We start from the raw sequence: 27,430 nt of genomic DNA, 5'->3' as shown, positions 1-27,430 counted from the left end.
ACACGTAGAATGTACCCCCTCTCGCGTGAGTGATGCAGCGGACGAGAAGGGGAGAGCACTGTAACGCACACCTTCCTGCCAGAGTGCCTAAAAGGCGGGAATTCTGTTTTTTTTTTCTCTTTCTCTCGAAAAGTTCATGCAATGTCAAGCAGGCGTATATATGGTGATGGCAATGAATCATGCAGACGACAAAGACGTTATTTACCATGCGAGGCAGCGGTTCTAGACCAGAGCACAATATTTACCGCCTAGTAGGAAGGATGACGCACAGCGAAGTTTTAGGCCACATTTTAAACGTACTTTGAAAATAGGCGTGTTCGGGTTAAATACTAATGTAGCCACGCATTAACAAAAAACAAAAGAAAAGGTTCTTTGCGTCACTTTTTGAAGTTTAGAAAGCAGCTGTCGATTAACTGTGTTTTTCGGAAGAAAAAAGTTAAATAAAAATAAACACTTTTCAACGTAATTCCAAACACGAATCTATTTTCCATTTAGATCTAGAATTTAGATCAAAAACAGTGGAACATGTTTCCAAAGAGATCGGATTTTTTTTTATTGTGCAAATTATTTCAGAGCGCTAAATAGGCCTTTTACAGCAGTCTTTCCTACTTATATAGATGTGGATATATTTTCTAAATGATAAACGCATTTTATTTAGTTCATATATATAACGTTCGTTTTAAAGTTATGTACATCAACGGCAACACTCTCATAGCCAGGGTTTCTTCCAGACTTTTTTCTCCGGGGGGGGGGGGGGGGCACTTGAAATTTTCGGGGAGGGGGGGGCGGTAGACTTTCTTCGGGGGGGGGGGGGGGGGCGGACACTGTTAAAAGTATATATTTTCTATATAAAGTATATAAATTTCATTTCGTTCGGGGGGATGCCTGGAAGAAACTCTGCTCATAGCTGAGGCGTGGAAAAAATAATTAAAATAAATTGAAAGAACTTAAATCAGAAAAAAAGTAGTCGATTGTTTGGGGCAACGAGAAACGAATGCTCTACTAGCCTATACGTTCAAAGGATCATAATTAATACTCATACATTCAGGATTGTGTGTTACAGTATTACAGGTGAATTTTTCTATTCAAGGCCAATAACAAATAAAATAGTGACCGAAATAGTTGGTTATTGCCCTTAAATTTTCATTGTCAATATTTAGAATAGTTATGCATTTAAAAAATGAAGTGTTATTTAGCCTAGAATGAATTTACATTCATATGTAAACATAATTTCAGGTAAAGGCTTAATATATATTATATGGTCTAGAATTAAATCAGTAAGTTAAGTTTATTTATTGTTAGGATCTTTTCAGTTTCCTTACACCGGTACCTAGCCACGTTAGACCGGAAATGTAATCACGAGTGCCAATATGGCGTTTGACTATTGAAAAGTAAATAGATGTCTACTTAAATAGTCATTCTAATGAAATAGCAAATCCGATGGAGCGAAATAATTATTCGAAATAATTTTAACTTTTTAAATAGATCTAGGCATACAGCATTCACACAAATATCTAGCTATTGCTTCTACTAGCTAGTCTAAGTCTATTTTAATTTAAAATGTTGAAACTGCACAATCAATGATTTGGTGATTAAATCAGATTTGGGTCACTCTGCTGACTGCTGTGTTTCGTAAACTGTGAACTTCATATTCTTTTTCTAGACTAGTCTTATCTAAGAAAGCTATATCTAACCTCTTAAATATCACATAAACGCCAATACTAAATCTTCTCGGATGTGTTTAATTAATAAAATAATTAGTTCAATTGTTTGTTGTCTGTGAAGCAACATACAGTGAGTTCTTTTGGTTGACTAGTAGTACAGTAGTAGTAGTAGCCTGAAGAGTGAAGACTCCCATGACAAGTCAGTGAATGTGATGTGAGTAAACTTAAAAAGTCTACTATGGGGGCGATAGCCGCACTATAATAGCTAACCGCACTATTTGACTATTATAGTCACTATAGCGTAACCTAATAAACTGTAAACTAGATGGGCAATTTTCTGGCACAAATGAAACAACATACCAGATATCTACTATAAACTATTGTACTATTTTACTAGATTACGTACAACCAACACTGTTACAACTTTACACATAGATTGGCCTAGAGCTAGAAGATACCTGGCTATACCGGAATACGACTAGAGTAGTCAGTAGACTCTAAAAGAAAAATTACCCCCTAACAATATTTAAAAAGGTTTTCATTTTTGCTTGCATTGTTTGTCTGTTAGTTAAGTCACAATTTATTCACCTCTTTTTTCTCTGATACTTCACTACAGAACTAAATAATCTAATTAATTATTTCTAAAAATACTGGCTTGACAATACATGAGAGGTGTTAATAAGGGATTTTTCCTGGCTTTTATGCTCTCTAATAATTAACACAATAATTTAGTTTGTGGGTTTTGCTGAAACATCTTCAAAGCTTTTTAGGTATTCTTACCCCTAAAAGATGCGTGAAGTAATATTAGTACTACTTATAGTATTATAGTAGTTGATATTTGAACTCTTTTTTTTTTCTCTATATATTTCATAGAAATGAATCCTCAACAAGATTTGATCAGATAATGACAGAAATACATAACCTTTTCAAAATTAACCAATTGATGGGAGCAGACTTGATTTGAAATGTCTGTGACCCAAACAGGAAATGTTAATCTACCCTGGAAAAAATGTCTTCTTTGTCGTGATGTTGTGGCTTTTAAGTCACCGAGAGATTTCAGCCAGCATTTGCGAGACTTCCATTGCTCAAAAGAAGGTGGCTCGTATGTGTGCAGATACGGCATGAATGGTGTCTGTCCTTCATTACCTCTTGAAGGAGTTAGTGATAGAGATTACGATGATCACGTTATAAAGGACCATATAAGCAGTGATTATGGTTAGTATAGTTACTATTATTATTTCTTGTTTACATGTTGTTAGTTTTATTTGTTGACACTTTTGTGTGTGAAGTAGTGTTATGTTGTTATCAGGTTTAAGAATACTTTTTATAAATAACTATTTCATTTATTGAAATGTCCATAAAATCTAGTCTTATTCATGTATTTGTTATCACACATACACATAACACAACCACACACTGCAATATATATTAAGAAATAACAGTAGAATGTTCCTTAATGCACCCAGCTCTAATGGTCATGTTATGGAAAGTAAAAACAGCTGGGCATAGTGAGTGCTGACCACACTATCCCTTCATATGTCAAGGTTAGAGAAAGGTGAACCCCTACTCCACTTGCCCCCATGGACTGTCAGGTTAAAAAAGGGAACCCTACTCACCATAACCACAATTATTTTACATATCTTTAGACTTCTTGTTACATTGAAAATTATGCTTTAAAATTATATATTCCACAGGAGGAGCTCGCAGTAAAATTCCATCAAACAGACATCAGGAACGTCCACCGAGCGAGTCACACACGCCATCCAACACAGACCCCAACATTGTGCAGGATCAGTACAAGTGGACCATCCACAATGCTACTGTTAACCTGCCTGCCCTTCTTAATGACCCAAGGCTGGTTAAGAGAGAAACAGACTTTTTTACTAAAACATGGGGTCAGTCATTTGAAAAAGTGGAGATTCTTCCGTCTCCGTATGTACCAGAAATTGGACCTGAACACTTTGAGAAATACTTGAGGAAAACATCAGTTGTAAGATAATCTTTTAAATCTCTTAATAGTGTTATCAGTTTTTGGCAACTAAATAAAATTACCATTCCGACTATTCCTGCAAATTTTATAGCACTTTTTAAAAATATAAATATTATCCTTCCATGAATCCATGTGGCTCTACCCCATGGAGCTCTTTGGCCTTGCTTCACCAAGATCTTCCAATCAGACCTGTCTGTTGTCTTCTACTATCCAGTCTGAACTCCCAACTGCCATAGGTCTGTCTCCACATCTGTAATTAGGCCTGCCTTATGGTCATTTTGGGGTTTTACTTATGTACTACTTACACCCCTAAATTGTTTGCCATTCTTTCCATTAATATGATGCTTTAATATAATTTTAAGGTATATTGAGATTTAAATACAATTTGTAGATAACTTTTTATAACAATGTCAGTTACCTATGTCAATTATCTTTGAATTGGAGAGATTGAACTCTGGTAACCAGCAATGTTCCCTCTAAGGGGGAAAAGCTAGTGTGCAGAATGTATTTTACAAAATCACTGTGCGGCAGCTCAAAACTACTGCGCGGCCGCGCAACCGCATAGCTTAGAGGGAACATTGGTAACCAGTACATTTTGTAGTTCCATATGTCTGTATCTCCCAAAACTTGAGAAATATCTTGAGTAATCTGTTTTTATATTCTCTGCCATACGGCATATCTGGCTAATTATTAGTCTAGTAACTCAAGCAGGATAACCATACATTGTCATCATTGCATAATTACTGTTGTATTTGAAATCACTGATTGACTCGTATTGATGATATTTAGAGGTTAAAAAGACATTCCAAAAACAAGGAGAAACTTGTTGAAGGGGCTGAGGGAGGCAAGGAACATTTCCCATCACACCATTTGAAACAAATAGGTGAGAGCTCATTTAGATATAGAGTTACATTTTTTAAACTTGTTTCTTATTGTTTATTATGATACTTAAAAATTGTTTTTAAAATATTAGTCTATGCCTAAAAGTTATATTTAAAAACTCAACCAATAACATGTACACCTAAAAGTTGGTTTCTTAAAGACTTTTGGCCTGGTTTCTTCAATTTTCATTTTTATTGATTATATTTACTCATTGTTCAGAAAATACGTTGAGTGAAGTATGTATTAGCCTTGCATTGGTTATTGATCAGCAGAGATTAAAGAAAAAGACTGTAGCCATTTGGCAATAACAATGATATTGAATGTTTTCAGAGATAATCTTGGGATTAAGAAATGTAGTTTTAAGGATAAGCAGCTTATTTATTCAATAAGTAAAGTACTGGTTGTGTTCAAGCAGCTCTTTTGTTCTTCAAATGTTGTCTTCTTTCTTCTTAGATTTGGTAAATACTGATCCCTCAGTTTCAATACCATATGAAGAAAGTTTATTTTGTATTAAAATTATATAGATCATACTTGTTGAAATGATTCTAATGAATCTTATAATTTTTAATTACAAAAATATTACGTAAAGTGGATAAACAAGCATTGATCTCTACCATTACATGTTAGTTTTCACCTTCAGGTGTGCACTTGTTACTTAGACTTTGAAATAACAATAAAAGTCTAATCGGACATGATGTTTAAACCTGCCTGCTGCAGTCAAGAAATATGCATGAGAAAACTAGGTCACACACACAGCTGGTGCACCCATTATTTATCTCTAACAGCTTGCTACTCTATGTGTGGGATATGTGGTTGTTTGTGCTCCACTGGGGTTTAAGTCTAAACAACTTGCTACTCCATGTGTGAGATATATGGTTGTTTGTGCTCCACTGGGGTTTAAGTCTAAACAACACACCACTCCATGTGTGAGATATGTGGTTGTTTGTGCTCCACTGGGGTTTAAGTCTAAACAACTTGCTACTCCATGTGTGAGATATATGGTTGTTTGTGCTCCACTGGGGTTTAAGTCTAAACAACTTGCTACTCCATGTGTGAGATATATGGTTGTTTGTGCTACACTGGGGTTTAAGTCTAAACAACTTGCCACTCTATGTGAGATATATGGTTGTTTGTGCTCCACTGGGGTTTAAGTCTAAACAACACACCACTCCATGTGTGAGATATGTGGTTGTTTGTGCTCCACTGGGGTTTAAGTCTAAACAACACACCACTCCATGTGTGAGATATATGGTTGTTTGTGCTCCACTGGGGTTTAAGTCTAAACAACACACCACTCCATGTGTGAGATATATGGTTGTTTGTGCTACACTGGGGTTTAAATCTAAACAACTTGCCACTCCATGTGTGAGATATATGGTTGTTTGTGCTCCACTGGGGTTTAAGTCTAAACAACTTACCACTCCATGTGTGAGACCAAAAATATTATATTTTGCATGTAATGTGTATAATGATGCTATACCAAAGATGTTGTGTTTAACTTGTTATAAATATTTTTGTCACCAAATAATATCAGTTTGTTTCCTCAGAAATCATTAATTTATTCATTACATAAAATTGACTTGTTTCTTTTAATTACTTACTTTAATGTTACCATAATACCTGTTTGCAAAGATCTGTGTTTTATATTTTCCTTAGAGCAAAGCAGGGCAGAAATGGATCAAATCAAGGTATGTAACTTAATGTTTATTTCAAGTATTTTTGCAAAGAGTGAAAGAGTAATTTCTATTAATCTTATTTAAATTAAATTTAAATTTATAATTTTAAATCTAGATCTATATATATTTACACATAGATAACCTAATTTTGTTTTATAGTGTATTTTTATGTGGATCTTTTACTATTCTTAACTATTGTATCCTCAGATCTTTATGTCTGCCCACTTTAACCTTGAAAACCCTGACGTCTTTGGTGCTGTGTTTCCTTGGACACTGGTAGAAGATTCCAGAAATTCTACCCAGACTGACCCTAAACAGTCCTCTAAACTTCTGCAAGAAAAGGTCAGTCTTATCAATAATGATAGTTTTATTTCTTTAAGTATGTATGAAGAATTTCCTTCATATTCAACATTAACTGTTGTTCAGGTTTATTAATGTTATTATAATCTGCAACACAAGATTACATTTGTGTATAGTATTATTAACTTTTGTATTCCTCTTGATGTTACAAAGACAGTTCTGTTTTCCAGCTGAGCCACTACCTAGATATAGTTGAAGTCCGAATAGCTCGCCAAATATCACAGAAATCTGAAGCATTTTTCCATGCCATGACATCTCATGATGAGCTGCAGGAGAAGTTAACTCACACAATCAATTGTATTCAACATCTCAGGTGAATATACATGTTCTTTGTGTTACACAAACACATAAAACATTGTAAAGGAATAAATATACATTGTTTTATCACTTCTATAATCCATATTATACTCCTCACAGGGAGAGTATAAATATATTAAATGAGAAAATAGCAAAAGAATCACTGAAGGTCATTAAACTGTCTCACACTAGAGCTAACTACATGGCATTATTTAACAAAGTAAGTGCTCTGTAATTATCTAAGAGAAACAGTTTTTATCTTATTATAGTCTAAAGATGTATTGTTTACATTTTATTTAGTATCCCCTGTGTTAAAGTTTAGCTTAGGTGTTGGTTGTTTCGACACAAAAATATCTTAAAACAAAATCACAAAAGAAAAGCTGATATCCTTGTATCCCACAGTTAAAAATCATGGCTTCCATCCATGAAACCCAACCAACTATACAAAGACTGTTGTCTAACAATGATTTTATTGGTTCCTTGGATCTCATCTCCACCTCTCAAGATATCCTCAACAAGGATCTGGCTGGGATTCACAGCTTTAGGTCAGTTATAATGCTAACAAAAACAATTTGAATTTTTTTAAAAATCTGAAACAAACTGTAAAGCCTCTACCTTCATTTGTTGTATTATGTGTTTTCAGGGGCTAGTTTTGATAGTTGATTGTTTATGCAGGCACCTTGGGTCCCATCAGAGGTGGAGAAATTCTGTATTCTATGTTTTCAATGGCTAGTTTTGGTAGTTGATTGTTTCCGCAGGCACCTTGGGTCCCATCAGAGGTGGAGCAATTCTGTATTCTATGTTTTCAATGGCTAGTTTTGCTAGTTGATTGTTTTGTTTCTACAGGCACCTTGGGTCACAGTTGGCAGAGATGGAGAAACTAATTGACATGATGCTACAGGCAGATTTTAGTAAATGTGTAACCACAGAGCTGAATAGACCGGTGGTGGATCTTGTTCTTGTAGCGGATGAGGTACAATCTCTATCACCTACATTACACTCTGAATACAAAATGCTTTTATTCTTGAATAGTGAAGTTTAATAAAAAAAAAACACACGATAAAGCAATAATTTTGATGTTTATTCTACATATTACATTACTCTCTTAATATGAAATACTTTTTTTTTTTAGTAGTGACGTTAAAAAAAAACACATGATAAAGCAATAATTTCAATGTTTATTGAACATGTTATATTACACTCTTAAGACAAAATATTTTAATTTATAAGTGGTAAAATTAAAAAAAAAATAGGGTAATAATTTTGATGTTTATACATTGAACCATCAGGATCGAGTTGTATCAGTATTATTGGGTATGTTGAGACAGCACAAATTCAATTTTGTTGATGTGTACAGAGAGGAGGCTTTTACAGCGTTGAAGGCAGTTGTCAAACAGGTGGGTGGTGGACAGTAACTTTTATAATGGTTAAACACTCTTAATCTGTAATGTGTTAGTAGATGTGCTATAACACATGCAGTTAATTAAAAATAACATTACGTTTTAGTCCTTGTTTATGTTATGATATGTGTTAGAGAGTGTTGTATTGATCTGTTATAGACTGTAGTGGAAGCTGTGGCAGTGGCTGATGACATTGATACAGAGAACAATGCTGGGAGGTAGATATATGCACATGTTGTTTTCTACTGCTTGTGTTGTTGAATACTTACTAAGTACCAAAACTGTATTTAAATGTGATTTGAATTTTTTATCTCACAAACAGCATATTATTTGATCATAATTCAACTAAGTACAATATCTACAGTTTTAAAAATTTGCTAAGTGTCTTTTTCTTCAGTTCAGTAATTACAAATTTAGCTATGCATGTTATATTAAAAGTTGAGGTACTTACCTAGTAAAATACTTTAACAAAAGTATTACAATTGTAGGAAAATTATGTAGACATTCAGTATTTGTCTACCATTATAACCTGTTTATCTTTTACTTTGCTATTAAGTAGAAGCCCATACCACATCAGTGGTAAGTGCTGAAGCTTACTTTATTAATGAGTAAATTATTTCATTCAAGCTTAGCTGACCAGATGAGACTTCTCAATTACCCACAGTGGATGGAGCTGCTGCATGATATCTTTAAAAATGTCAAGGTTACACTCAACAGAGCACAGGTGGTTTTTCTTTCCTTCATTCTTCTTTTGTTAGCTATTTCTGTTCCCAACTTTATGCAGGTATATAATGATATTTTGTTAACCGAGATATATTTTTTGTAGGCATTCTACGGCATCGTGACAAATGTCCTAGGTATTGCCACAGGAGAGACCAAATCTTCCACAGCTTCAAAACAAAGCAATGAGGAAGTGAATGAAACAAAATACCTGCATGTCTCTGTGTAAGTTGAGTTTGATTCATGAAGTATTACTTGTTCCCATTATGATAAAAAATGTTGGGTTTTTGTTTTCTTGTTGTTCAGGTCAGGGGTTTTTGGGTTATGTTTTGTACTTCTTTTACTTGGAATCAGACTTCTGTTATTATTTCGGTTTCTCTCTATAAATGATCCACCTGTGGACATTTAATTTTTTTATTTTTAATAATGTCAAATCATAATCATTTAGGAATTATTACTGTATACATAGTTATTTAACTCTATAAAAAATCATCCTCTGTGTATGTTTTATTTTATATCTCTGTTTTTCTAGGAGTGAGGATGTTGATGTGATGATCTCAAATGGAGAATATGACAAGGCCCAATCAAATCTAAAGCTAATGTTGCATGCTGTTTGTGACTATGCACATGACAGGTGTGTCAAGGTTATCAATGCTAGAAGCAAGGTGAATACTTTATACCTGTTGTACTGCTAATCTAAACTATGAAGAAGATTTTAAAAAATAAGTATTGCCTTGTGCAGAATGTATGTCTCATGTTACGAAAACCTGTGTTCCAGGATGGGTTCCTGGATCGTTTATCCTCGGCTGAGTTTGTGAGCTTGTCCAGATCTATAGAAAGTTTTGTCACAGACACGGAGCAGGTGTGTGGAAGAAAGAGCATGTCACTGAGAGGTGTGCTGCAGACCCAGGCAAACAAGTTTGTTGCCAGGTTCCATGAGGAGAGGAAAAACAAACTGAGGTAAGGTGGTGAAGCACATGGAAGACCAAAAATAAAGCTCAAAACTTTCATTATGTGTTTTTTTCGTATGTATTTATTTGTATTTTTCACTCTGTAACTGTAAGATTTTATAAGTTTTATTTTCAGTCTGATTTTAGACAACGAGAGATGGAAGCAGGCTGATGTACCAGCAGAATTCCAGAATTTGGTGAACCATGTGGTTGAAAATGGTACAGTTTGTGAGCTTGTCCTTTTATAAATATTTTTTGTTAGGCTGTGTACTGACTTGATACAGCTTAAAAGAGATTTTAAAAATAAATGTTAATTTGATTTTTTTTTTTGCCAAAAATATTACATAGTCTTGTAAAGCTAAATAAATAAACTTAAATCACTTTAATGGTTGCTTTAAAATCTTTTAATGTCATTTAAACTTAATTTTACTTTCAAGTCTCTTAAATTGGTTTTAAACAATTTCAGGTGCCCTAACCCTTCCTGAAAAAAAATCAAGCACAGGTAAAAATAATATTGGACATTGTAGGTTATGCATTTTGCTTATAATGATAGATTATGGGTCTACATTTGCCATCGTTTGATTAATATTGTACAATTGCTGATTTCTTAACATAAATATTCTTATCAAATGTATGATCTTAATATTTTTTTTTAGTTTAGGTTCATTTAAAACAAATAATTTTTTTTTTAAATTTATTAATTTGTCTGTAACAGGCAGTAAAACAACAGAATGTCTGCTTGTTGGGGGTGAACAATATGCTGTAGTGGGGTAAGTTTTCAATTCTTATCTTTTTAATGTGTAGCCATTTTTTTCTTTCTTTTCACTCTACCTTAGTTTGAAAGTTTAGAAATATCAATGACTTTTCTGCTGGCTTCTTGCTGTAGACACATGCAAAGTATTCTTTTTAATTTTTTTTTCTTGGGGGCTATAAAACACTGCACTACTCCTATAACTAACTCTTCAACTATACACATGTGTGGAGGACAGGAACACTCTTATTTTCCGATGACACTAATTAACGATATCAACAACTTCGATCATGAAATAGAATTAACTTTATTATCAAACATTAATACTATATAATATCAAAACACGTCCTTTTCCTACAATGGCTAACCCCCAACTGTCTTTACTCCTGCGTCCTACGTCATCGAAAACATTGTTGCGTCCCCGCTCACATCACACTCACGACACAAATATTTTATTAAACACATGCACAATACTCTCAACCAAATCGTCTACCGTCAAGTTTACACCGCCCTTATTAGTCTCTACTAGTCTAGTCTTATTTTATCTATCTACGCTATGACAATGTACTTATAACAATGTTAAGCATTATAAACATTATTGCTAGACCCATTGCAATAAAGTCAGTAGTTGTAAAAATACTAAAGTGGTTTTTTATTTGTTGATTAGAACTGTTCTGATGCTGGTGAAAATGATGGTAGAATACTGTCAGTGTGTTGTTGACATTCCTACAGCCACTCCAGATTTGCTGACTCGGCTCATTGATTTACTCAAGGTAACTAAAGTTCAAAATCTATCTGGAATAGTTTGAGTGCTAGAGTAGGTGTTGTATCAAACATTAAATTCAAATATGTTGATCTGAGGTTAATTTGATTATGACAATTCAAATCTACTGGACAATGGCTAGTCTGACACCTGAAATAAGGGTTTTATGACCTTAAATGTGAAGTAAATTATGCTGAGATTAATTTAGTCAATTTAAATATACTTGGCTAGGGTTAGCTTGACCTATAATATTACTGGACTAGTTAGTTAGCACACTATCATATTTTGAAAAGATTTCAGAAATAGAGAAATATGTAATAGAAATTTTAAAATTAGTTGTAGTAGTTCCCTAGTAGGTTTTTGAAGTTGTTTTAAACTGTAAACTTGAAACTTGTCCTCAGATGTTCAACTCCAGAACATGTCAGCTGCTGATTGGAGCTGGTGCCAGACAGTTAGTTGGTTTGAGGACAATATCTACAAGGAACTTAGGTCTGTCACAATATTGATCGTAGTATATGCGTTAAAATTGATTGCTGTATTGATATGTAACATTTGTAAGAATTTAAACTGTAAAATTATGTTTTACTTGATACTTTTTTCCTCCTTTAGCTCTAGCCTCTCGCTGTCTTCAGTTGGTTGTGTTTTTCATTCCACAAGTTACAGAACATTTTGAACAAACTCTACCTGCCAAAAATATAAGCATGCTCAAGAATTTTAAGAAAATCAAAAAGGTATTATCTCATAATAATGCACCAAGCTACATACTATTCAGTTCTGAACCTCATTATTATGTCAATATTGTTGTCTAGGATGACACAAAAAATTAAATTTAAATATTTAATTTCTATTTAAGGATTACGATGACCACATAGAAGAAATTAATTTAAAACTTTTGTCAATCTCAGAAAACATGGCAGAAGTTCAGTTGTCAAAGGTAGTTTTCATTTTCTGTCCGCTTGCAATCTTTAGTACATTTTAGAGATAAACCTTATGACATAATTATAAAAAAAAAGTTAAACCAGTTAATTTTTTTTTAATTTATTTATTTTTACTAAATGAATATCATAAGTGCATTGTAAATTTCTAAGCTTAGCACATCTGCAGTAAAGCATTATTAGACAAAGCCATTAATTAAAATCTGTTCTCCAGTATGAGGTTAAAGCCCCCATGCCATCCCAGTGCTTCAGGACAATATGCAAACAGCTAGCTAAGTTACACGAAGCCTTAGTTGGAATTTTACCAACTCCGCAAATCAGGGTAAGCTTTTTGCTAAGGTTTAATTTCATTAATTTATTAATATTAATTCTCTGGCAAATTAGGTTATATATTTTTTTATTCCTGCGCTATTTACTTATCTTTTTATAACTAGCAACTAACTTTATTTTAAACTAAGATTTAAGCATTTTACTTCTTTGACTATTATCTTTAAATACATTCTCAGCAACTGTTTGAGAGGATGAATTCTTCCTTTCTCGGTTTACTTGGTAAACGTTTGGCTGCGCTAAAGGTCACCAATGATGGAGGACCCCAGTGTGGGTATGTATGAGTTTAAGTTTGTTTAACAGTTAAATACTGCTGCACATCAAGTTTTATGATTAACACTGTTAGATGACTTCTTGTGATTAGATTTAAAATTTCAGAGATTAGTTTTTTGCAAAAGAAACAATAAAAGTTAATACAACCATAAAGATCACTTGTATTATACCTGTACGGACTATAATGAAAAAACAAAATAAATCTCAATATTGTAGCTAGTTGCACACCATTTTTTAATTGATTAAAATGACAAAATAACGACAGGATCAATTAAGAGGACTAAATGCTGCAAAATGATACCAAACTTATGTTTGTGAGATAAATGGCTCTCTAGATATGACGGTTTTAGTGTAAAAAATGTGGGGATAACTAAGCCTATGGAAAATGAAAACAAAAATTGGTCACGTTGAGAGTATAGAAAATAGTCAAAAGGGAAATAGCTCTGCGTAGGTACACAATTATAAATTTTCAAATTGGTATTTTTTAATGCATTTATAATTGAATGGAGTTTCTCTACCAAGATATTAATAACTTTTAAAATTTAAAAGTGGTCTATTATATATTATTTTAATAAAAATAGACCACTGGCTAGATTTAATAATTTAACTCAAACATCATAGTAGCAGTAAAAATAACAGGAACTAGCTGAGTAAAAAAAACTGTATCATAGACAGACCAGTACAGTGCAACACATATGAGTGTTTTTGACCTAATTGAAGCATGTCAGTTTGCAGATAATACTTGGATGTCGTTAGATAACAGACATAGCTGGCGCGAAATAAACTGCAACATTATCAAGTATCGAGCATTTTATGCAGCTACGAAGTCACGTGGGTTTGTGTCCGACTTAACCTCCAGTTTTAAATATGACATCTTGCCACCCTTTTTTGTATGTGAGGGACAGTTTTAGCTAACGTGCTAGACCACGCCGTGCAGCTGTAAAATCATTTTACATAAGGTTAGGGGGTTTGGGGTCTGGAGAAGGGGTCTGGAGAAAACGTCTGACAACAATAAGGATATTACAAAGCTATGGATGAGGGGGGGGGGGGGGGGGTCATGTGAAAAAAAGCGTGACTTTATTTGTGGACGATGAAGGGCAGACTCAATTCCTTACCACATTCAGAAAAGTAAGAGGCACCCAGGACTACATTGCATACTTTACATAATTCTATAGTATGATTACTTTAAATGACTAAATAAAAAAAACCGTTAGCTATCTATATAGCCTATATATTTCTCTTCTTGGATATCCTAAAAATCACCAAGCTGTAAGCGCGCCTAGCAGCCCCCTCTCTTCCTCTCGAGGCATATCCCTACCACCCCCACATGGTCTGGTGAGCTGTGGTTCACGCTAAATGTTTACATGTAATCGTAGAGCCGGGTTTAGTGACGGCTATTAGGGGCAGATAATTTAATTTGAAACGATTTTAAACTTAGGGGAGGTAACTAAGAGGAGGCTGCTTTCACGGGGGGGGGGGGGGGGGGTGTAGGGTAGGGGTTCGGGGAAAGGAGGGTGTGGGGTAGGTTATCATCCTTAACGACCTACTGATAGTGTTTTAAAGCAAATATTTTCAGTGGCAGCATTGGTACTGTCGAATTCACAAATTATGAATACTGAAAAGTAGAAAATAAAACAACTAAATAGCGGATAGGCCGCGGGTCGGCTCGTATGTATAAAATAACTTGGAGCTAGAGCCAATATTTTGAGCTAGCCATCCTGGACCTTACAACTTTACATAATTTCAACTTCATTCTTAAATGTAGTATTCGAAAAGATCAAACTCACAAACTCAACAAGAGCAAAACCAGATTAGCACCAAACAGCAATATCCTTGCTCAAATGTCTTATATTCAGAAAGCCTCCCCCCCCCCCCTGATACAATCGTTATCTGAGTGTGACAAGCAAATAAAAATAGGCCTTTGTTTACAAGTGTATGTTTTATTCTTTAGCAAGATAAACTAATAGTAAATGAATTAAATGAAGACTATCAGTGTACGCATTCAGCTTGTTACAACAGAATAAACACACTCATAAAATGTTGGATTTTAAACTAGTACTTCTTAAATTAATAAAATTTGGATCCTGCATAGTATACTTGGTAAATTTAATCAACAACGGTTTAATTAATAATGTCCACCTTTGGTTTATAATGTTTAAGACAGCTTAAATATGTTTTTATTTTACATTTTAAATAGGCCTATAAAACAAATATCACGAAATACAAAAGCGTAGTTAGGTAGTAGACGATATCGCTAATACCTATGCCTATGAGGCATATTTTTTTTTTTTTTTGGTTTTACAGCTTGTGAACGTGTACAGGAGAAAGTAAAAAGATTGGTGAAAATAACATTAAAAATATACCAATAGTCCCACTAAATTCAAATATTACGACAAAACAATAACGATACCGCTTTCCTCGATTTTTAGATTTAATTTTAAAAAGGTTCATTTATTATGTTTGAATCTACTCTTTTAGTAGTTTAATTTTACATTTTCAATTCTAAATAATTAAAATTCTATGACAAAAAAATATGTGTTAAATTTGGTAACCTAATTTCTTTAAAACAAAGAAACCTGAATATGCGGTACTGATACCGCTAATATAGGACCTAGTTTGTGAGACATTTTTCATAGTCTGCTAAACTAATAAATCTAAAATAAATATGCTAATTAGAAAGTTCTACTATTTTAAAATTTTTTTTTGAAACATCATGTTTTAAACTCGTTATGAGATTCACAAAAACAAAAAGTTGAAATGAAAATTATACGGCAGTAACGGTCAATAACCGCTATTTATAAAGAGGGCATATATAACTGGATTCATAATCGAGCTCTATCGTTTTTTAAACGGTTATCATAGCAATGCAAAAGGTTTAGAGCCTGTGACGTCATGTTTTATTTGCTTGTGCAACTAGCTACAATATTGCAAACACTTAAAGTCAGTGGAGCTAAGTATGTCTGTTTATTAACAAGTGTTTTCAATATAATGAAATGTTCCTATTTACAAAAGTAAACTAATACAGAGTAAAATTACACATTCTAACCCTAATATTTCTTAACAATTTACTTTATATGAATTACTGCCATTATAATACTTTATTCTGCAACAACATTGCCTACAATTATCTCCCCTTTTTATGTAAAGAGTTGTCTTGTGTGAGGAACTTTACCTTGACTCGAACTTTCTTTCTCGTTATTACTTAGATAAAACCTGTTTCTGTTAATGTACACCTGCTCTCACTCTTTTAAATATATTCACATATTGATTATAAAATTGGAGAAATTTCAAGACTTTGTAAACTTTTTAACAACTCTAAAAGTTATTTTAAAATGTGATCTTGTATCTCCCCCAGGCTTGTGATATCAGACCTGATCTTCTACTCAGGAAGCTTCAACACCCTGAAAGGTCTGGAGAATTTAGTCAGCAATACAAATGCTGTGTGGGACGTCAGGTGACAGACCTCACAGCACCACATCTTCTCTTTTGTTGGATAGCTGTTGCCATACATAACAATGTGATGACTCGTTTTTTCATTGGATAGAAGCTGCTCCCTGTGTTTACATACTGTACAAACCACAACTATCATTGTTAAAGTGTAAGTGTCCAAAACAAATGGCAGTGTTTAAAGTTTAATTAAAACACAAGTCAGTGTTTATTTAAAGTGTCAGTCTGTGTATACTATTCCCATTGTAATGGGGGATGTGTTAGCTGTGACTGTGTTAACATGTCCTGAACCTGAATGTAGGTGTATTTGACTTAAGGGAAAGTTTGACTAGAAAGTTTGTTACACTGTTCCATTTGGGAAAGATAAATGATTATTCAAGTTTTGTATCTGTGCAATAATATTGATTAGGTGGTATACAAAATTGTGAATAATTTTAAGTTATTAGAAGCAATTTTTTTTACAAAGATGTATCACATAAAATTCAGAGAGTGCATTTGAATGAAATACTTTATTTTTGTTGCTTAGTTTCTGTAACTTCTAAAGTTTGTAATTTCATGTTTTTATATTACTGTGATATGAAAGATAATGTTGACTGAAGAGATCAGAGAAAGGTTGTCAGAATCTGTAATGATAATCTTTGATTTAATAAAAACCCTTCTGTTCTATACAGTATAGGAAGCATTTGAAAATATAGTTTTAAAGTGCTTTTATTTTTACTGCAGTGGAACAATTTAATTTATATACGCTACAGTTTATTTGAAAAATAGATTCTAAGTTTAAACTGACCATATGACATTAACAAAATGAATATTTTACCTTGTAAATTGCTCCAATCTGCTTCTATTAAAATATCTTTAAAACTTGTGTTATTTGCAGGCTGTATACACAATTTTTTTAAATTTTATTATTTGTGATTTTTTTTTCCCAATCATTTTTTTCTCCATCTCATTTGAAGAAAATATAGATTATGATAAGAAGGAGTTAAAGGTTATGTTTATAAAATAGTTTCCATTCAACCCTATGTCTTTGAGCCAGTAAAACATACTTTATTACTTTCCTTCATTCAACTTAAGTAGACAATCCAAGTTACAATATGATTCCAATATGTAACTGAACACTACTGAATACACTCCCCTTCATTTGATAGTGAAATTTAAACAGATGTGTGCTCTAGCAATATTTATTTGACAAATTAAAATCTCGTTAGGACTGTTACTCAGGTTTGGTAGCTGCCAGTATTATGTCCTTTAAAACAAGTGTCCAGCATGAAAGCATTTCTCAGATCATCTTAGATTTATGCCAGGTGCTCATTCATCTTTCAGGTATTACCAACCAACTTCTTAAGACATCAATGAAGCTAGAAATTCTGATGGCCATTTTTACAATCATTATATCTATCAGCAACTCCCAGTTTTCTCCAGGCTTACACTCTAGTGTTGGTTACCTTCTAGTCCTCCTAACCACGAGAACACATTGTACATGAGTTTCTTACTGCTGTAAATACTTATCTTTTAACTTATACACCGCTACAATGTTTTATACTCTACTCTGGGCAGGTTGATATGGTTTAGGTAAATATGCTACAAACCAGCATTTTAAGCACTTGATTAGAAATTGATGAGCAGTTTTACAAAACTTAAGCCTTAAAAAAAAGTGATTACTTTTGAATTCTATTAGAATCTCCATTTTTATCATTTGAAACTAATTCATTAATACTTAGTAAGAACAAAAAGATGAAACTTATTTAGTTTTGGAAAAATTGCTCAAAAATGACAGTGTGTAAAAAGTGTAGGATAGCTATTTTAAGTTAATGAAATGTTGATTGAAGTTTATTTTATGGTATAACTATAAAAAATGATGTAACAATTATTTTTATGTTTTAAAAAACTGCTCTTCAATGATTTAAAAATAAATACAACATTCCTATCTATACAGTGCAATTCTTTAAAAGTATTTATTTAGAAGTTTTATTTTCATCCCAGGTTATATGTATTGATGGATTGTTTGAAGAACATTTGCTTTGATATATTATTTTAATATTTTCCTCACATGCTAGGTTCATTGGACAATGGCATGTTTTGAATAAATGTCAAATTTGAAAGATTTTTATTTTTATTATTGAGAAATGAAATAAAGAAATAAAATGTGGGGACGATTTTCAAAAGATGTATTCTAAGTTTAATGATTGTTATATGTCACTACAGTAGAAAATTGGCCTGATTCTCATTTGACTAGAATCAGTATTTTATTTTCCTTTTTTTTTTAAATTTTGTGGGTCCACATAATTTGCACATGTATTGAAGTTCATCAACCCAAAGATTACACAAAAGATGAGTTTCAATATTTTTATTACTTTAAAATACTAGTATCTGTATATATATGCATCTGTGCGTCATTTACACAACAATGACATATTTACATGTATTAAACACATTTTACTATGTCATTTGCTTTTTTTTTCTCAAAATACAACAAACAGACAAAGCATGCAGTTTCTTTAGACAACCTGACATGTAGTTTTCCAGTTTGTTCAGATCTGCTTGCTTTATCATCTCAAATTTACCTATCACTTGACTTAAAAGTTGATTACATAAACTGAGGGGAAGGGGTGAAGTGATTCAACTCCAATGGAGATTCATGCACAAAAAGATTGTTCTACATAAGGCAGGGGAAAAAATGCTACAAAAAATCCAGACCCAATGCTTTAACTTATTCATTTGTATTTGTCTTCTGAAAGCACATCACTGGTAATTTCTGGGAACAGTATGCTAAGTGGACAACATTCTGCCAGAGTACAATAGAAAATAATAAATGGGGACTAAACCTGAGAACAGCCTCTCATCAGAAAGGATTGTATTTTTTAATGCCCCTTAATTTAAATGACCGCTTTTTAATTAATTTTTCTACCCCGTTTGGCGCCCCTTTGGGTTCGGCGTCCGAGGCGGCCGCCCCACCCACCCTCCCCTAGCTACGCCACTATAAGTCCTGTTATTTCTTCATCAAAATGAATTGGTCTTTTCTGTCACCCCTATTTATGTTAAAGATGGTTTGTCCTGTATACCTGTCATAAAAGAAATTTTTAATATTGGTATGAAACTAATAGACTCTAATATTGGTATGAAACTAATAGACTCTACCTAAAAGAGGAGTGTTATGATGTGTGAACCATTGTATAACAGTAATGGATACTATGATTAGGATTAATGCTATGGTATAACTTTTATTTGAGTTTGATTAATAATATATGTTGGCTTTCAAATACCGATGGTTGATTTAATAAACAACGTTAGTTTACTACTTTCCGTAGACTAACACCCCTTTCCAGAAGATTCAATAATTATTTCCTTATTATACAGTCGTGCCAACAACAACAAAACCACCCCTCCCCCTTCCGTCACGTTTGTGAAAAGTGTTCACACTTTTTTCACCCTGATTGCTAAAATCGGAGTCGTGAATGACGTAACATGGTCGCAGGTGACTTAGTATCAGTTTTGTCATCACAAAGTGTTATGTAACGGGGTAGTTGGTCTCGAATTTGTGATTTGTGTTTCTAATACACTATAAACTAAGTCCTGTCATCCCTTTCTTTCACAATGGTTTGATCTGTTCTGACACTCCTCTTTCTCTCAATAATGTAATAAACAATAATCTGTTTCCTTTTCCGCAGTTGAAACCCCTATTTCCGAAGATTTCATTATTATTGCATTATTGAACATTGATAAAAAAATTAAACTCCCCTTCCCACCTCACCCCACCCTCCCCCGTTCATTGTCGCATAAAAATATAAGTTTGACTTTTTTTTAGCGTGACAACGCGATGTTATAAATGACGTAACAAGGTCACAGGTTATGTAGTATCAGTTACCTCATTCAAAAATGTTATGTAACCAGGCATAAGCTGGTCTCGACTTTATGGGTTGTGTTTCTAAAACACTCTAAACTAAGTCCTGTCATCCCTTTTTTTCACAATGGTTTGATCTGTTCTGACACCCCTATTTATCTCAATAATGTGATAAGCAATAATCTGTTTCCTTTTCCGCAGTTGAAACCCCTATTTCAGAAGATTCCATTATTATTGCATTATTGAACAGTGATATTAAAATTAAACTCCCCTTCCCACCCCCCACTCCCCCCATTCATTCTCGCATCAAAATATAAGGTTGACTTTTTAGCGTGACAATGCAATGTTATAAATGACGTAACAATGTCACAGGTTATGTAACATCAGTTACCTCATTCAAAAATGTTATGTAACCAGGCATAAGCTGGTCTCGACTTTGTGGGTTGTGTTTCTGAAAGACTCAAAATTAAGTCTTGTCATCTTTTTTTTTTTTTAAACGGTTTGATTGGATCGTTTCTGACACCCCTACATCTTTTCTTAATTTTCTGCACGCGCATGTTTGTAAATATAAGTCTGAATATTGAATTGGTATCAAACGAATAGACTCTTCCTATAAGTGGTGTTTTATAATGAAGGAATGATAGTATTATTACCTACAGTAATTTGGGCAAGGATTAGGGTAAGGTCTATGGTATACCTTGGATTTGGGTTAGATTAAAATATATAATGTTTGGCTTTTAATTCAAATGGATGATTAATAAATTAAAGATTTGTTTAGGTCTACTACTTTCCGTAGGCTTACACCCCTTTTCAGAAGATTCCATATTTTTTCAAAAGTTGTGCCAATCACAACAAAATCAATCGCAACTCTCCCCTTCCGTCACATTCACGAAACGTGTTCAGACTTTTTCAGTAATAAGTACACAGGTTACGTAACATCAGTTACGTCATCTAGAAGTATTATACAACGGGGTAGCTGATCTCGATTATGTTATTTTTTTTTCTAAAACACTCAAAATAAATCCTGTCATCCCTACTTAAACAATAGTTTGATCTGTTCTGTCACCCCTACACCTTTTAACAATGGTTTGTCTGTACACACGCCACTAGAGTATGTAAACGAGTATGTTAAGATATAATATCCACCTTTTTACTTGTCCATCATTATCTTTTTACAAACATCTTCAAAAGTAACTAACTGGTTATAATAAATTTGCCTTTCAATCATTAAAGTTGCAAAATAATATAGATTGAAGCCGGTCCTCCACTTGAAAATAATTGACTATTTCCAGTAGCAGTATTCCTCCTCCCCCCCCCCCGCCCATCCCCACCCATAGTTTAAAAGGTCGGTGGCGCTTTTTACCAGTTACTATCCCGTAAATTTTCTAACTCGGTGCCTCAAAATTGATATAGAAAACAGTTAAATCAGTGTGTAAAGCAGTTTATTTTCATAACTTCAATACTTCAGCTTAAAACGAGCTTTTAAATTATTTTATCTTTCCCGTTTGGCGCCCCCTTTTGTTTCGGCGCGCGAGGCGGCCGCCCACCCGCCCTCCCCTAGCTACGCCACTGTAAGTCCTGTTATTTCTTCATCAAAATGGATTGGTCTTTTCTGTCACCCCCATTTATGTTAAACATGGTTTGTCCTGTATACCTGTCATAAAAGACATTTTTAATATTGGTATCAAACTAATAGACTCTACCTAAAAGAGGAGTGTTATGATGTGTGAACCATTGTATTACAGTAATGGATACTATGATTAGGATTAATGCTATGGTATAACTTGGATTTGGGTTTGATTAATAATATATAATTATTGGCTTTCAATTACCGATGGTTGATTTAATAAACAACATTAGTTTACTACTTTTCGTAGACTAACACCCCTTTTCAGAAGATTCAATGGTTTTTTTTCATTTTTTATACAGTCGTGCCAACAACACCAACAAAACCACCCCTCCCCCTTCCGTCACGTTTGTGAAAAGTGTTCACACTTTTTTCACCCTGATTGCTAAAATCGGAGTCGTGAATGACGTAACATGGTCAAAGGTTACTTAATATCAGTTATGTCATTACAAAGTGTGATGTAACGGGGTAGTTGGTCTCGAATTTGTGAGTTGTGTTTCTAAAACACTCTAAACTAAGTCCTGTCATCCTTTTTTTTCACAATCGTTTGATCTGTTCTGACACCCCTATTTCTCTCAATAATGTAATAAGCAATAATCTGTTTACTTTTCCGCAGTTTAACCCCCTATTTCAGAAGATTCCGTTATTATTGCATTATTGAAAAGTGATATTAAAATTAAACTCCCCTTCCCACCCCCCACTCCCCCCATTCATTGTCGCATCAAAATATAAGGTTGACTTTTTTTTAGCGTGACAATGCGATGTTATAAATGACGTAACAAGGCCACAGGTTATGTAACATCAGTAACCTCATTCAAAGATGTTATGTAACCAGGCATAAGCTGGTCTCGACTTTGTGGGTTGTGTTTCTGAAACACTCAAACTTAAGTCTTGTCATCTGTTGTTTTTTTTAAACGGTTTGATCGTTTCTGACACCCCTACATCTTTTCTACATTTTCTGCACGCGCATGTAAATATAAGTCAATAATATTGGTATCAAACTAATAGACTCTTCCTATAAGTGGTGTTTATAATGAAAGAATCATAGTATTATTACCTACAGTAATTTGGGCAAGGATTTGGGTTAGGTCTATGGTATACCTTGGATTTGGTTTTGATTAAAATATATAATGTTTGGCTTTTAATTCAAATGGATGATTAATAAACAAACGATTTGTTAAGGTCTACTACTTTCCGTAGGCTTACACCCCTTTTCAGAAGATTCCATATTTTTTCAAAAGTTGTGCCAATCACAACAAAATCAATCTTAACTCTTCCCTTCCGTCACGTTCATGAAACGTGTTCACACTTTTTCAGTAATAGGTACACAGGTTACGTAACATCAGTTACGTCATTTAGAAGTATTATATAACGGGGTAGCTGATCTCGATTATGTTAGTTTTTTTCTAAAACACTCAAAATAAATCCTGTCATCCCTACTTGAACAATAGTTTGATCTGTTCTGTCACCCCTACACCTTTTAACAATGGTTTGTCTGTACACACGCCACTAGAGAATGTAAAAGAGTATGTTAAGATATGATATCTACATTTAGAAGTATGACATTTTGACTAGTTCATCATTATTTTTTTTGACAAACACCTTCAAAAGTAACTAACTAGTTATAATAAATTTGCATTTCAATAATTAAAGTTACAAAATAATATAAACTGAAGCCGTTCCTCCACTTGAAAATAATTGACTCTTTCCAGCAGCAGTATTCCCCCCCCCCCCCCCCCCCCCACCCATAGTTTAAAAGGTCGGTGGCGCTTTTTACCAGTTACTATCCCGTAAAATGTTCTAACTCGGTGCCTCAAAATTGATATAGAAAACAGGTAAATCAGTGTGTAAAGCCGTTTATTTTCATAACTTCAATACTTCAGCTTAAAACGAGCTTTTAAATTAATTTTTCTATCCCGTTTGGCGCCCCCTTTTGTTTCGGCGCGCGAGGCGGCCGCCCCACCCGCCCTCCCCTAGCTACGCCACTGTAAGTCCTGTTATTTCTTCATCAAAATGGATTGGTCTTTTCTGTTACCCCCATTTATGTTAAAGATGGTTTGTCCTGTATACCTGTCATAAAAGAAATTTTTAATATTGGTATCAAACTAATAGACTCTACCTAAAAGAGGAGTGTTATGATGTGTGAACCATTGTATTACAGTAATGGATACTATGATTAGGATCAGGGGCGGAACTACAGTGCCGCCAGACCCCGCAATGCGGGGGGGCCCACGACGTTTAGGGGCCCAATTCCGACCAAAAAAACAATGAATTTTCTTTTCATTAATAATGTTTTTCGTGCACCTTGATAGTAGTTTTGTAAAAAACAAACAGGTCTACTGTAGCAGTGATTGTTCTAAAGTAACTAACACACATTGTTGCGTAGAAAAATATTAAATCTACAAGAGCTCTACTTTGAAAGATAGGCAAACGTTCACACTACTTCCATGACTTTACTTATCAGATCTATTTTCTTTTAACATAAAATTAAATCGTCGTCTCAATTTACCATTCCCTTATTCAACCTTTTTCCAAAAACATAGCTTCGCCTACTCTGGTTCTAATTTGTGGAACAATCTTCCTAATAAAATAAAGCTATCTAGATCTGAAAATATATTCAAATCTAAATTAAAACTAAAATTATTTAATGACCTAACTGACTCATTGTAACATTTCTCATTCATCTATTATATTCTCTTTTTTATCTCATTATGTATGATAGCTATGTACCATTGTTTCTTTATTCCACATTTTCAGTGCTATGTGTTACTGCTATGTGTTATTGAATTGCTTTATTTGTTTAAACGGCCAATGTGAAAAAAGGCCTTTGTGCCTACAATTGTAACCGTTGTTTGAATAAATTTGAATAAATTTGAAATTTGACTTACTGCCCTTTACCAAAACACGGGTGCTCATAAAGCTCATTTAAATAGTTTTGTACTATGTAAATTAAAGAGCCACTTATTCTCTTAATTATTACTTAAATAAGGCATTTTAAAGAATCCTATAGTTATAAAAATTAATGAATTCAAAACTAATAATATAAATACAAAAAATCATAAAAATAAACATAACGCGAAAAACCATTTCAAAATCAAGCTTACGTGCTTATATAATTTTGACCAGCCAGCAATCTGATCACAATTTTCGGTAAACAAAGACGTAATACAAACATTTGTAAAACACGATTATTGCGGGCCCGAAATGAGTTCGGAGTTATTGTTGTCTGGTTCGTTATCTCAGAGTGGTTATACATTGCAATAAAATAGATTAACATATTTAGGTAATAGACTATTTAATATTTTGAGAAGCGGGCTACTTATATATATATGTATATATATATATATATATATATATATATATATATATATATATATATATATATATATATATATATATATATATATATATATATATATATATATATATATATATATATATATATATAAGGGGGCCCAAAAATTTTTTTTGCGGGGGAGCCTTTTTTTTCTAGTTCCGCCACTGATTAGGATTAATGCTATGGTATAACTTGGATTTGGGTTTGATTAATAATATATAATTGTTGGCTTTCAAATACCGATGGTTGATTTAATAAACAACATTAGTTTACTACTTTCCGTAGACTATTACCCCTTTCCAGAAAATTTAATATTTATTTCATTTTTATATAGGCGTGCCAACAACAACAACAAAACCACCCCTTCCCCTTCCTTCACGTTCATGAAAAGTGTTCACACTTTTTTTCACCCTGATTGCTAAAATCGGAGTCGTGAATGACGTAACATGGTCGCAGATTACTTAATATCAGTAATGTCATTACAAAGTGTGATGTAACGGGGTAGTTTGTCTCGAATTTGTGAGTTGTGTTTCTAAAACACTCTAAACTAAGTCCTGTCATCCCTTTTTTTCACAATGGTTTGATCTGTTCTGACACCCCTACTTCTCTCAATAATGTAATTAACAATAAATTGTTTCCATTTCCGCAGTTGAAACCCCTATTTTAGAAGATTCCATTATTATTGCATTATTGAACAGTGATGAGTGGTGATAAAATTAAACTCCCCTTCTTACTCCACCCCACCCTCCCCCTTCCATTGTCGCATCAAAATGTACTGTTGACTTTTTGAAAAGCGTAATAACGCGATGTCGTAAATGACGTAACAAGGTCACTGGTTATGTAACATCAGTTACTTCATTAAAATGTTATGTAACCAGGCATAGGCTGGTCTCGACTTTGTGGGTTGTGTTTCTGAAACACTCAAACTTAAGTCTTGTCATCTGTGTTTTTTACAATGGTTTGATCGTTTCTGACACACCTACTTCTTTACTTAATTTTCTGCACGCGCATGTAAAAAATGCCTTAATATTGGTATCAAACTAATAGACTCTTCCTATAAGTGGTGTTTTATAATGAAGGAATCATAGTATTATTACCTGCAGTAATTTGGGCAAGGATTAGGGTTAGGTCTATGGTATACCTTGGATTTGATTTAATGGTTGGCTTTCAATTACCGATGGATGTTTAATAAACAACCGATTAGTTTAGGTCTACTACTTTCCGTAGGCTTACACCCCTTTTCAGAAGATTCCATATTTTTTTCAAAAGTTGTGCCAATAACAACAAAATCAATCCCCTTCCCCCTTACGTCATGTTCATGAAACGTGTTTACACTTTTTTTCAGTAATAAGTTCACAGGTTACGTAACATCAGTTAGGTCATTTAGAAGTATTATATAACGGGGTTCATGAAAAGTGTTCACACTTTTCCAACTTACCATCGGATTCGGGGATGAAGTAACAAGGACACAGGTTACATAACATCAGTTATGTCATTTAGAAGTATTATATAACGGGGTTCATGAAAAGTGTTCACACTTTTCCAACTTACCATCGGAGTCGTGGATGAAGTAACAAGGACACAGGTTACGTAACATCAGTTATGTCTTTATAATGTGTTATGTAACGGGGTAGTCGGTTTCGAATTTGTGAGTTGTGTACTTAAGAATGAAGTCTTGTCATCCCTTTTTTCACAATGGTTTGACCGGGTCTGTCACCCCTACTTTTTATTAATCGATTATTAGTTACGCGCACTATAAAAAAAAAAGTGTCATAAAATGTGTATCAAACTAATAGACTCTTCTTATAAGAGGTGTGTTATAGGTTTAGGTTTACTACTTTCCGTAGAGTATATTACGATATATCCGCCTTTAGAAGTATCACATTTTTACTTGTACATCATTAGCTTTTTACAAACACCTTCAAAAGTAGCTAACTGGTTATATTAAATTTGCCTTTCAATCATTAAAGTTGCAAAATAATATAGACTGAAGTGTATTCTAAGTTTATTGATTAATAGGTCAGTAGAAAATTGTCCTGACTCACATTTAACTAGAATTAATACGGGAGATGAAATTGTTTTCTAGAAGTCAGGTGTTTTTTTCTCATTTCCTTTTTTAAAAAAAATTTTGTGGGTCCACCTAATTTGCACATGTAGTGAAGTTCATCAACCCAAAGATTACACAAAAGA

The 27,430-nt window shown here is 33.5% G+C and overlaps 1 protein-coding gene across 3 annotated transcripts; it reads left to right on the top strand.

The window, feature by feature from the left end:
- The first annotated feature begins 1,354 nt into the window (after window positions 1-1,354).
- LOC131945256 (vacuolar protein sorting-associated protein 54) lies at window positions 1,355-18,869 on the top strand. 3 transcript variants are annotated; one of them, XM_059306320.1, is made up of 26 exons: window positions 1,355-1,391; window positions 2,538-2,879; window positions 3,359-3,654; window positions 4,444-4,537; window positions 6,193-6,224; window positions 6,420-6,554; window positions 6,743-6,885; window positions 6,990-7,089; window positions 7,272-7,414; window positions 7,716-7,842; window positions 8,159-8,266; window positions 8,429-8,487; window positions 8,897-8,993; window positions 9,096-9,214; window positions 9,522-9,654; window positions 9,768-9,949; window positions 10,076-10,158; window positions 10,406-10,441; window positions 10,655-10,709; window positions 11,358-11,463; window positions 11,855-11,942; window positions 12,063-12,184; window positions 12,307-12,387; window positions 12,603-12,710; window positions 12,895-12,989; window positions 16,344-18,869. In XM_059306320.1, exons 2-26 carry the CDS (start codon window positions 2,630-2,632, stop codon window positions 16,444-16,446), a joined length of 2,895 nt encoding a protein of 964 aa, XP_059162303.1. In that variant the 5' UTR covers window positions 1,355-1,391; window positions 2,538-2,629; the 3' UTR covers window positions 16,447-18,869. The 3 variants fall into 3 exon arrangements, 2 of the variants coding, with proteins under 2 accessions (XP_059162303.1, XP_059162302.1); XM_059306319.1 differs by having other exon boundaries at window positions 1,366-1,878; XR_009387125.1 differs by lacking the exon at window positions 16,344-18,869 and having other exon boundaries at window positions 1,366-1,878; window positions 12,359-12,387; window positions 12,895-12,985.
- The last annotated feature ends 8,561 nt before the right edge of the window (window positions 18,870-27,430 follow it).

The sequence above is a fragment of the Physella acuta genome, unplaced genomic scaffold (genome assembly GCF_028476545.2).
Source record: "Physella acuta isolate Inbredline_101_S28 unplaced genomic scaffold, ASM2847654v3 ptg000533l, whole genome shotgun sequence".
Taxonomy (NCBI): Eukaryota; Metazoa; Mollusca; class Gastropoda; family Physidae; genus Physella; species Physella acuta.
The sequence above is the reverse complement of the archived record's forward strand: the minus strand, read 5'-3'. Positions and strand labels throughout refer to the sequence as shown.